At 34.6% G+C, this 12,691-nt stretch overlaps 1 protein-coding gene across 1 annotated transcript in view; it reads left to right on the top strand.

The window, feature by feature from the left end:
• The window catches only part of LOC144369503 (rotatin-like), a 79,511-nt gene that overhangs the window by 14,647 nt on the left and 52,173 nt on the right, over positions 1-12,691 (top strand). The window contains 3 exon segments of the mRNA XM_078029781.1: positions 373-531; positions 1,847-1,918; positions 11,771-11,957. Coding sequence (XP_077885907.1) covers positions 373-531; positions 1,847-1,918; positions 11,771-11,957 — 418 coding nt within the window.

Raw genomic sequence — 12,691 nt, 5'->3', positions numbered from 1 at the left:
CAAAATAATAGGTACCCTTTTTAGGAAGGAGGAATGAATAGAGATTGAGCTTATGAAAGATATGTAATTATACTGTGCTTTCCCTTGAAAAGGGCTACAAAAATATAAGTGTATGCTGCTTATTTATACCTGGCTTTAACTTTGTGTGTCCTTTGCTGATACTGAACTTCTTTTTCTAAATTATTGCTTTCTTAGTAGTGATATAGGATTTTTATTTCTTCATAAACATGTCGGACACTAAGTGACCTTTATAGTTTAGTTTTGGAAAGCTAGTGTTGTATTTATAAAATATGATATTTTATATGCCAGAAAAATTAAGTTATGCTAGGAAATAGATAGGATACGTGGATTTGACAAATTTCTCTTTGACAGGTGAGATTCACTTCCCTGGGATTAGGATCAGCACTGACTACTTTTGAAGCTGGCTGTGTGGCCTTGACAAACAGTTGTCAAAACATTTCTGGTGGGCTCTGGGGAACTGTGGTGAATATTCTTCTAGACCAGTCAGAGTGTAGTATGGTGCGCCGTGAGGTATGTCTGTCTTTCCCTTAGAAACCCATTGTAATATTATCTATAAAGCATACTCAACTCACTGTTCAGCAGTGTGAATGGCCTGTAGACCTTTATATAGTCTAATGAAAACCCAAATGAAATGACAATGAAGAATAAAAAGGATATTATTAATTTATAGTAAAATTGGAGTTCTTTATTCTGATAAGATCAAAGCAGAATACATTGTATTTTAATGTGAACTCTTCTGCTTTATAATACTTGAAAAGTGGTTCACAGAAAATAAATTTACTTTTACCTCAGCATATATGTGTCTCTAATGTTTATAAAGCCTTAATCATAATGAAGGGCTGTTGACATAACAGCTTTTTATAGTATGTCATGTAACATAAGAGGAAAATTAAACCCAAGTTTAATTTGTGGTTTTCTTTTTATGGCTGCTTCTATCAAAGGGATGATTAATACAGATAGTTTCAAAACAATAATCAAATAGTTCTTAGAGGCTTATGAAAACAATAGTAGCTCTTGAGTCTACTGTTAGCCAGTGCCCACTTCCAAATTCAGAAGATTAGTTTTCTTGTTAATTGCTTTCATACTTTTAAATAGTAATGCTTACTTTTAAATGGTAATGCCTTTGTTTGATTTATTAACTTTAGTACTTTTTATTGACTTCCAATGAAGATGGTTGGAAATTTCACTGTTAGAATTTCACTGATATTCTAGTATGATTGTATCAGAGTCTTTCATTAAGTACACACTCTAAGAATTGGGGGTGTAGCTCAGTGGTAAAGTGCTTGCCTAGCGTGCATGAGGCTCTGGGATTGATTCCTCACACCTGCCCTTTCATACACACAACAATCAGGGTTTAATATGATTATTTCATTTGATCATCTTTAGGTCTTAATAGGTTGACTTGGACATTTGTGGTTTATATTTCTAGTTAGCAGGTTTTAATTGAGAGGAGAGTGTATGAGTTGAAAAGGGGACGAGGTGGGATGGGGAGTGGAGGCCTGGATGTTCATTTCTTAAATGCTGCCAGAATAGTTTATTTTATACCAATCTTTTTTTTTTTTTTTTTTTTTTTTGCTGCATAGAATTGAATTCCAAAGTGGAAAAAAATATATTTCCTGATGAAATAATTTTGTACAGTGTTTGGTCATCACCTAACAAAGTCATTGTTTAATAAATATGGCTTAGTAATTCTTGTGAGGACCCCTGTGTATGTTCAGTGGACCAGAAATAATACATCTTTTGTTATTAAATTACAGAATGTTAGATAATTTCAAAGATGACAACAAGATGGCAGTATTGACTTTTTTTTTTTTAATGTTTTCAGGCTGCATTTATTCTTCAGAATCTCCTTGTAATTCCTATGCCTATGGAAACTATAAAGGATTATACTTGGCAGGTAGGTGATTTTAGACAGTTACCAAACTTGTAGATGTTCAAGATTAATTAGTGATAAATTTGCAGCCTATGTGAGTAGTTGGCCCCTTGTACCTCTGGATTATGCATTCATGGAATCAACCATCCAGGGATTGAAAATATTTGAAAAAAAATTATAACTGGACTGAACAGGTACAGAATTATTTTCTTATTATTTCCTAAAGAATACATTGTAACACCTATTTACAGAACATTTGTATTGTATTAGATATTATAAATAAACCAGAGACAATTTAAAGCATATGACAGTATGTACATTTTGTTATGCAAATACTGTGCTATTTTCTGTAAGGAACTTGAGCATCTGCAGAGTGTGGTGTCCATGGGAATGCAAGAACCAATCTTCTGAGGATACAATGTTCCAGTACTAGTGAAATGTATATAATATAGCAAGGATCTCTTAAATTAGAATTATACTTGATCATATTTAAAAATTCTCCATAGTGTTAAGAATAATTAGAAAAATAATAGCTATAAGATATATACTAGGCACTCTTCTAGAAACATATAATATATGTATATATTAACATTGTATATATTAACATTGGACAAACTATTGTCCTCATTTTAGTGGCTTAGAAGCTTTACCACAGAGGGTTTATGTGGCTTGCCTAAAGTCACAAAGCTAGGCACTGGTACACCTTTGCTGCTTTGAGTACAGGCTTGTCTCTTCTTACCCATTTGTTATTTTGCTTCTCAAATTTAACAATAATAAATAAATTTATTTATAGTTTAGTATATATTGATGTTAACATTTTTTCCAAACTAGCACACAGTTGGGATTATAATTAATCTTTTTTTTTGATAATACTAGATTGATTTTTAAATTTTATGTTCTGAATATCAAGTCATAAATAGTTGCCTGTTTTTTTATAGCCTGTGATTTGTAGATAATTCAGAGTACTCTCATTGTGGTGGTAAGATGTGGTCCTTATCCTTTTTTTAAAAAAAATATATTTATTTAGTTGTTGATAGACCTTTATTTTATTTATTTATATGCAGTGCTGAGATTTGAACCCAGTGCCTCACACCTGCCGGGCAAGTGTGCACCACCCCTGAGCCATAGCCCTTGGTTCTTATCCTTTTAACTGCCCACATATCTTCATCCTGTCAGTGTGTTATTTATCATAGTGTTATTCAGTACTCCTCAGGGTACTGTACAAATCTAAGGTTTCTCATCCATTTTAATCTTCCTCTCAGGACGACACTAGCGATTAATTTTTTTGCCATTGAATTAGTTTCTTTTCCAAATATTAGCTTTAATCTCTTTCCATATTTCTGACCATTTACTTTAATCTTCTTAAGTAGAATGTTTCTGAACATTAGGTCCATAGTTTATGTGGTGTGTGTGTGTGTGTGTGTGTGTGTGTGTGTGTGTGTGTGTGTATGTATGTGTGTATGTCACACCCGGGATTGAGCTCAGGGCCTTGCACTTGTTAGATGAGTGTTCTACTACTAAGCTGCTAGATAGAAGCTCTTTTTAAATTTTGTTTTGAGACAGAGTCTCACTAAGTTGCCCAGTCTGGCCTCAAACTTGAAATTCTCCTTCCTCAGCCTCTCAAGTAGCTGGGGTTGCAAGTGTGCACCACCACACCTGGCTTAATTTTTATATTTAAGAAAATGTTTCTCTCAGCTCCCACCATGAAGACGATAGATGTTCCGTTAGTCTTTGTTGATTTATCAAAGTATGTGAAGCATTCAACTTACCTTATTGGTCTTAAGTAAGTAAAGTCATGAATAGAATCTTAGTTTTGTAGTATAGTTTTCCATGGAAATAGAGACATACTAGAGGCAGAGTAGTCACAAGAGGAGGAGCAGATGAAGAGCTTATTTTCAGCACAGCTTCCCTCAGCACACAGTGGGCCCACACACTGGGCTCCTGCAGGGTGTGAGATCCTGATTCTAGGTCCATCAGTCCCTGGTGCATTACAGCTCTCTCACACTCAGGGCACTGCTTTTTAAGAAGGGTGTTTGTAAATACTGGCCTGGTTCTTGGGTCAAACTTGGCCTCTTCAAGGCTGAATTTCTCTTTCTGAAGGTGAGAAAACAGGGTCAGCTTACAAGTGATGCGGAACTGAATTGTGGCTCCCAGCTATCTGGTATTCTGTAAACTAGTAAATTAGTTTCCCACAGTCTGACTAGGAGTTAGTACTCCTGAATATGAATGGTTCTGTTGCTGGGTTTAATTTGAAGAGCAACATTACAAATCCCCACAATTTTAACAACCAGCTTTGGAGTCTATTATAATAAATCTGTTGGTCTGTGCAGTTTGTTTGAGTTTATATCTATAAATATTTGTCAAATGCCTAAATGTTGGGGATTCACAGATTATCAGATTTAGTGCTCTGAGGTCTGTGACCTGCAAGGGAGGATAGACACATATCTAGGAAACATTATATAGTTTTTTACATAAGTAATATTAATTATTGGCAGCTTATGCATAATTTTTGTGATATTAAAAGTTTTTTTTCCAATTGAAAATAATTCCCTTTCTTCCCAGCCTATTACTTCCTTCACTCATTTAAGCAGTGTAAACTCAAGGGCACTCAGTTTGTTTCATTCATTATGATCTATTTCTGTCCATGTTTGGATGATCAGATGGTTCTAGTTTATGGAGGGAGAGTCTCTGGATAGACTATTGAATTCTTTAATTTCACAATACATTTGTTCCTGCTTTTGTTTCTTTCCACAATTTGTAATTAAGACTTTGAATTGGCAGATTTGCTTTATTTAAAAAAAATCTTTATTGTGAAAAAATTATGTTTATAGAAAAGTTGTAGAAACAGTACAATTTTCATATACTTTTCACCCAGATCCCCCAAATGTTATTTTATCACATTTGCTTTAACTTTATCTACCTATCTTTTTTCTAAACTACTGGAGAATCATAGACAGAATACTTCATTTTCCCTAAATCTTGAAGTATGACTTTCATAAAAAAAAGAATATTGTTTTACACGAGCATACTAATAATTACTGAAATTAGGAAATTACTCAAGTTTTCCCATGACTTTCCTTTTAATAAAATATCCAACCTAGGATCCACTTCAGGAATACATATTATATAGAGTTGTCATATCTATTTAGTGACTTTCATCTGGAATCTTGTCTAGATCATCAATATTTATAACCTTAGCATTTTTAAAGAGTGCATACCATTTAGTTTTTGTAATACCTATAATATCCTATAATTAGATTTGTCTGTTTTCGAATGATTAGATTTAGGTTATGCATTTTTGGCAGAAAAACCACAGAAGTGATATATACTTCTCAGTGCATCATATCAGGAGAGAGATCTTTTTTCCATTATTGGCAATGTTAAATTGATTTCATGGTTAAGATAAAGTCTATTTTCTTCATTTTTTTTCCTTTTTTTTTTAAGAAGGTACTTTGAGACTGTAAATATGTTTCTAAACTTTAACTAGTTACAGCTACCATTCAAAATTCTTGTCCAAGGCAATTATGACATAATGGTTGCCAAATGTTTTTCTAATTGTATTATACCTTTCTGCATTTATTATGTTCTACTGTAAGGAAGAATTAATTCCCTTTCTTCCCGACCTATTACTTTCTTCACTCATTTAAGCAGTGTAAACTCAAGGGCACTCAGTTTGTTTCATTCATTATGATCTATTTCTGTCCATGTTTGGATGATCAGATGGTTCTAATTTATGGAGGGAGAGTCTCTGGATAGACTCTTGAATTCTTTTGGCATGTCCTTTTCGCCAGTTTTTAGTATTTCCTACTTTCTAGTACATAAAGGTGTGCTAGACTCCCCGGGCCCCATCGTAAAATGAGATATTTGCTCTTAGGGCTTTGATTTCTTTTTATAGATCAAACTCTGTCATCTGGATGTGCTCATTGTTCCTGGATTGTCAGTGCCTCTGCTCTCAGGACTGTCTGTTTGTGTGTCTTTATGTGCACGTGTTTTGGATAGGTGGTACACTCTTTTATCATTATGGTACATATTATTTACACATTTGATGTGATTAATATGCAAATTTTTAATTTGTTCTCTTTCTCTCTTTTTTGGTACCAGGGATTGGACTCAGGGGCACTCAACCACTGAGCCACATCCCTACGCTTATTTTGTATTTTAGAGACAGGGTCTCACTGAGTTGCTTAGGGCCTTGCTAATTTGCTGAGGCTGGCTTGAACTTATGATCTTCCTTCCTCAGCCTCCTGAGCCACTGGGATTATAGGCATGCACCACTGCACTTGGCTTTTAATGTGTTTTGAAACATCATGAGTATTAATTTTACAAAACTATAATTCTTTGGTAAAGTGAGATCATTTTAATAGTGTTCATAATTTATATGTGATTAGGAGTGCTAATGTTTTTAGGATCATTTTTATAGTCTTTGGGGTATATCACTTTTTATTTATTATCAAAAATAATACATATTTCTTCTTGGAAATATTGTCTGTTGTTTTTAAATGTAATTCTTAACTTTGGTTATAGTTCCTTTTTTTTTTAAAAGGGGAGAGAGAGGGAGTGAGAGAGAGAGAGAGAGAGAGAGAGAGAGAGAGAGAGAGAGAGAATCTGTTTTGTAGATGGACACAACACAATGCCTTTATTTTTATGTGGTGCTGAGAATCGAACCCGGGTCTCGCCCATGCTAAGCGAGTGCTCTACCGCTGAGCCACAATCCCAGCCCAATAGTTCCTTTTTAATAATAGCTAGTGAGTATATAGTAAAGTGACCCTAGGAGTAAAAATGTCTTTAAAATTAATATTCTAATTTATTTTCTTCAGAACAATACTTTCAAGTTAGTTGGAGATTTCTATGATATAGTTAACTTATAGGGTTTTTTTGGTAAATGTATTTGTAATTGGAGTCTGGTGACTTTTGTTTTCTTTCTTCACATACTAGTCTTCTCAGCTCTCCTTTGTGATTCAGCACATAATCTGGTAGCTTCAGAATTCACCTGAGGGCAAGGCTGTTAGGGGTATAGACATCTTGAGATAGAACAACTAGATGGTGCTGCTTTTCTCACTCTGCCAGAAGGCAGCCCCATCCATTACTTATGGTGATTTCATGCTGCTCTGTGGACCACAGCCTAGTCGTGCATGAAAGCCTTCATTGTTCTGGCCCTCATACCTTTAGTCACTTATAGAAAGCCTAAGTTGTGCCATCTTAGGACATATGCTGACCTTGGCTCCATTGCTAGGAGTAAAGATCTGTTGATAATATGTCATCGCAGAGAAAGGAAGCCTTGGCATGCAGAGAACGGGGAATCAACTTAATGCATAGCAAAAATAAGTCAAATAAAATATAGATAATAGTTATGAAATATCCCAGTTCATTTGCTTTTCTTTTGAGAAGTTAAAAATATTTGGAATGCACTAATTGTTTGAATTGTTTAGCAGAAATTGTTTTTTCAGGTAATAAATGTATGTTATTACAAGAACTGGTCGAACTTATAGTGAAATGAAGTGTGCCTCTCCATTTACTGAAACAGGTTTATCTCTGATTTTTATTCTTCAGAGAGTTACTCCTATTTATTCCTTCACTACTCTGATGAGAAAGGATTTAATTCATTTATGTAATGTATTCTTATTACTGTTCTTAGATTCTCCAGTGGTCACCCTTGCTGTTGATGATTTCATCATTGTGAGAAACATGCTCACCTGTCCAAACCCAAAGAATGGACTGAAAGACTAAAGGTATAGAGAAAGTGAGGCTTTTAATCATGGATTTTAACCTTGTCTGGATGAGCAGGCACACCCAGAGCAGTTACAGTCAGCACTTTATTCCCCAGAGTGCAAGGTCCCTCCCCTGGTTCCTCATTGGCTGAGTACTGTGGGTACCCAGGGTCTTGCACACGCCAGTGTTCTTCCCAAACACTGCCAAGGTTTTACTGTCTCCTGTTGGGTTATTTAAAGAAATACATCTTTAGTTGTCCCCATCTCCCTTTGTTCTCTTGAGGTGGGAAGACCTTCTCAGGTTGAGTGCATGTTAGAACAGACATGCATGCATACATACATAGTTGGTTAGGCCAGCTCTTTCCCCCTACTTCCTGTTAATCAAGGGGCTATGAATTGACCAGTTCACACTCTGGTATTAACTGCTTTTATTGTCCCCTCCAGCTGCCTCTCTTACATCCCAAGTAGTTTTATATTTAAGGCTAAATACTGTATGCTGAAAGTGGACCAGTGGACTTTCTGATTTCCACAGTTAGCCATGCCTCCTGTCTCTTGGCCCCCATATTATAGTACATGTGGCTAGGTTGTTATCTGTTTGTTGGTCTCCTCTCTGACTTCTAATGCTAATCTTTGCTAGTTTTTTTTTTTTACTTTTGCTTTATGAAGACTGATTATGTTTGCATCTTTCCTGAATTTGTGTCAGTTGATTCTAAAAACTGAAGATCAGTAATTCATTGCAGAGCCATTTAGTCATTTGTAGTCACATTTCTTTATCTCTGCTTCCAGGACTGACCCATGTAATACTCAGAGGAAAATCCCCTGGTATTCATAAACATGTAATATGTACATATATACAAATAGTGTGTGTGTGATTTTAAAAATTAATTTGGGAGATTTTCTTTCTCTTGGAATTTCTGTTATTTTTTCTTGCATTGTGAGTCCCTATCATATCTCAGGTTTTACTTAACTCTTAATCATCTTTTCCCTTCATTTAGAGACCCTTTTCTTAGTAATTTTCCTCAAAATGATCATACATGCTGTCTATTAACAAGCATGTTAGAGTTAAGCTGTATGAAATCTTGCAGAATTAAAAATGTCTTTAGATTGTACTGAGTTGATAACGTGGCTGGTGAGCAGACACCAGGTGGAGAGGCCAGCTCCTGCACGCTTCCCCACTGTCTTCTGGTGTCCAGTGCTGTTGACGGGAAGTCAGTTCCAGGACGATTCTTTTTTCTTCTTTGTGGCTGATCTTTTATTTGGCATCATCTCTTTATTCATGGTATTCCAGAGTTTTATGATTATGTGTTGTTTTATTCATTTCTCTTGACAGTAATTTATGCTTCTTAATTTTAAGTCTTAGGTTTTCCATAACATTTTGACATTTTTTTTTCATATTTCTTTAAAAATGATTTTCCCCTTTCTTATGCCCCACCACCCCCTTTCTGGAAATTTAAGAATCCCATATTAGGTCTCCTGAGGTGATTTTCTCTTTCTCCTCATCTTGTACCGTTCTCTTAGTCATTTTTGCACTGCTTTCTGGGATGTGAATTCTTTTTTACACAGCTGAATTAGTTTAGATTTTATTTTACATCTGTTATTATGGCTTCTTTTCCTATCTTTGTTTTCTCAATCTGTTTTTTTTTCTCTTTTATATTAGGAAGAAAGAACAAGAGAAAAATGAATTTTTAAAATTTATTAATTGAGAGATAAATATATTTGGGGTAATTAGATTACCACTGGTAATTTTACAGTTTGGTGAATAACAAGAATTCTCATAGTGTATTTCCTGTAGTACTTCTCACTTATTTTGAAAATGCTTACAACACAAAAAGGTTGGGTTTCAGAAGATAGTGGGTTTTTGTAACTCCTGCCTTCCCAGCAGATGTACAGTGGTCTGGCCCTCAGCAGATGGAAGAGCTGTTCAGGAGCTACAAATACTCAGGTGTTGTCTGCTTTTAAGATTTACGTGATTGGCACACTCCTTTACCTATTTTGATTAACCCTTTGTGAATTTAGGGCTATGGTGTAACTGGTACAGGATGCAGTGATGTATATACTATTTTGCAAACTAAATTTTTTTTGTGGGGGCATACTGGGGATTGAACTCAGGGGTACTCAACCACTGAGCTACATCCCCAGCCCTTCTCATATTTTATTTAGAGATAGGATATCACTGAGGTGCATAGTGCCTCGCTTTTCTGAGGCTGGCTTTGAACTCATGATTCTTCTGCCTCGGCCTTCTTAGTTGCTGGGATTATAGGTGTGTGCCACTGCGCCCAGCAACAAAACTAAATTTTGAATACTTTTATGTAGTGTGTATAACAACTCAAAATTATTCTGGTCATCATATAATGTATTTAGAAAAATATAGTTTTTGTTCCACTTTATTTAAAAATTTTATTTTGTTTATTGAGTTTTTTTAAGGTAGTTGTACTTAAGCTCTGGTGAGTTAGTTTTATTATGTCCCCTCTCCCACCCATTGGGGGTTAAACTCGGGGCCTTGAACTTGTTAACTAAGTGCTCTATCAGTGAGATACACCCCTAGCCCAACCTAGCTAGACTGTAATTCTCATCTTGGTTATTAATTCATTCCTTGAATTATTGTAATGAAGGTTCTAATTGGTAATTTTAAGAAGCTATTGCATGTCTTCTGTGTGACATATTTTATACATTTAAGAATAACTTACTTAAAGGGTAGAACATTTTGAAACTATGTATGTCAAGGTTGGCTGTAAGGTTGTGAATGAATACTTTACCCTAGAAAATTAAATTAAGGTAATGTGTGAGAGGACACTTTTTTGGTAACATAGGCCTTGGTTAATAATGAGAGTGTCCTGACTATATATTCTCCTGCTTTATCTGCTTCTTCTAGACCTCTAAATTTATATGAACACTATCATGTGCTAACTGTTCATTAGTCTTAGTTCTTTTCTCTCTTTGTTTTGCAGTGCTGGGGATAGAACCCAGTTCTTGTACATGCCAGGCAAGCATTCTACCACTGAGCTATAACCAAAGCGCTGTTAGTCTTACTTCTCATTTAAATTGCTCTATTTGTAGAGAATAAACTCAGTGATGAATAGATTTATTACAGTTAACAATAACAACTTCATAATCTTAAAAGGTATTCAATATTGAAAAGGTTAATTGTAATGATAATACTTCAACAAGAAATGTTAGAGGAAATTGTTAACATTGTTAGTGTTGCTATGCCTATAACTGGTGAGTTACAATGTTTCTGAATAGTATTGATACCCTCTCCCCTGTTGTTAGGAGAGGTGTGAGAAGACACATATAAATATATCTTATGGTTAAGGGTAAACTTTGAGTACGTTTTGACCATACTTTCCTTCTTGTTGGCATTTAGATTTCTATTTTTCCCTTTCTCCCAGGATATATTTTAAAAAAATCTTAACCTTAACATTTTCCAGAAAATAGAAATATTTTTAAACTAGTGATCGTGGTATTGTCAACTTTAAACCAATCCTCTAGATTGATTTTTATCAATGGATATTGTAGGAAAATTTAGTGAGTAGCAGTGCAAAAGCTATTGGAACAAAAGTTCAAAGAGATAAAATTGTGTAACAGTGGATTCTTTTCAGGTGGCAGGTGTGTATACGTGTGTGTACGTGTGCACGTGCATGTGTGTGTGTGTGTGTGTGTGTGTGTGTGTGCATCATTGTGTGTTTTTTCCTCATGTGGGTTTATTCATTGGAAAGTAATATGGCAAGCAGATTTTAACATAGATATTGATGAATTTTTAAATTTTATTTGTTTGGTAGATACAAAAAATGTTTTTGAATATAATTATTTGGACTGCATTATTTTGGATATTTTAATAATTTTTTTACTATTGTCTGTAAGTTGAAAAGTACTACTTTTATTGTGTTTGTTGCTTAAGTATGTAATTACCTGGGTAAAGCTTTCCAGAGACACATTTTGAATGCTGTGGCTTGTCAAGAGATACAGTCTTCAGAAGGGGGCGTAGGCAGTGCAGACTACAGTGTTAGGAAGTGCTTTCTTTCCTCTAGGTTCGGCTGCAGTGATCATGGAAAGGGTGTAGTAGCATTTGGTAGCACCCATTTGTTTCAAGCAGAGACAGTAGGTCTTTTTGAAGAAACTGTGCGAAAAGTTAGTGTCTTTCTCTTCTTTTCTCCCTCTCTTCCTACAGGGCCCTTGTGTTCATGATGAGGACTCTGGCCTGTCACTCATAGGAAAACCTGCCCTTCAGGCCCTTTTATATCACTGCCATTTTTATGAACATTTGAATCAGATGGTGAAAAACTCTTACCTAGGACTGTATAGGTTTGATTTGAACTTTTCTGCTTTTGTAATTTCAGAAGGTAGAGATTCAAATGGTAAGTAGAATATCTTTATGTTTTACTTTTACAAAATGTAACTTTTTAAAAAGATGTTCAAACCACGTGTGTTTGTTAAAAATCACTTGGAAAAATAATAAAAACTACATGGAAGATATTTAATTTAAATGGAAGATAACCTTATATTCTATATATTCCCTTATATTATACATTATCATCTCCAGTCCTAATACCCAGAGGATACCCTTGTAATGTTGGAATACATTTTTTCCAGTCTTCTTTCTCTGTGTAGCTTCTGTCTGTTTTATATAATCATGTTCAGGTTTTTTGTGCATTTTTGTATTCCCTTCTTTCACTAAACATTGCTTAAGAATTTTTCTGTTATGAATTCTTCATGGAAGCCATTTTTGATACCTCACTGTTTCACAAGTTTGTTTCATGCTTTTCAGTGAAATTTTATAGTTTTTTTCTCTATTCATATTTCTTTTTTGGAACAGTCATTCCTTGGCAGATTATGATCCTTTTACCCTTCTTGTGAATGACATCTTTTCCTACTAAACTTTTAAATTTGTTTTTCTAATGGTTTGAAAAATCTGTTTATTTTTGGTATATTACTCATTTATCAAAATATATTGCTGAAATATTTTTGGTTCTTTATGTAGATGCTCTTGGATTTTCTAATAGGTATTAGAATATACAAATAATTGTATCTCATAAAAACAAATAGTTTAATAAAATTGCCTTGTATTTTTAAGTTATACTTTCAGAGAAGG

The sequence above is a fragment of the Ictidomys tridecemlineatus genome, chromosome 12, assembly GCF_052094955.1.
Source record: "Ictidomys tridecemlineatus isolate mIctTri1 chromosome 12, mIctTri1.hap1, whole genome shotgun sequence".
NCBI classification, from domain to species: domain Eukaryota; kingdom Metazoa; phylum Chordata; class Mammalia; order Rodentia; family Sciuridae; genus Ictidomys; species Ictidomys tridecemlineatus.
The sequence above is the reverse complement of the archived record's forward strand: the minus strand, read 5'-3'. Positions and strand labels throughout refer to the sequence as shown.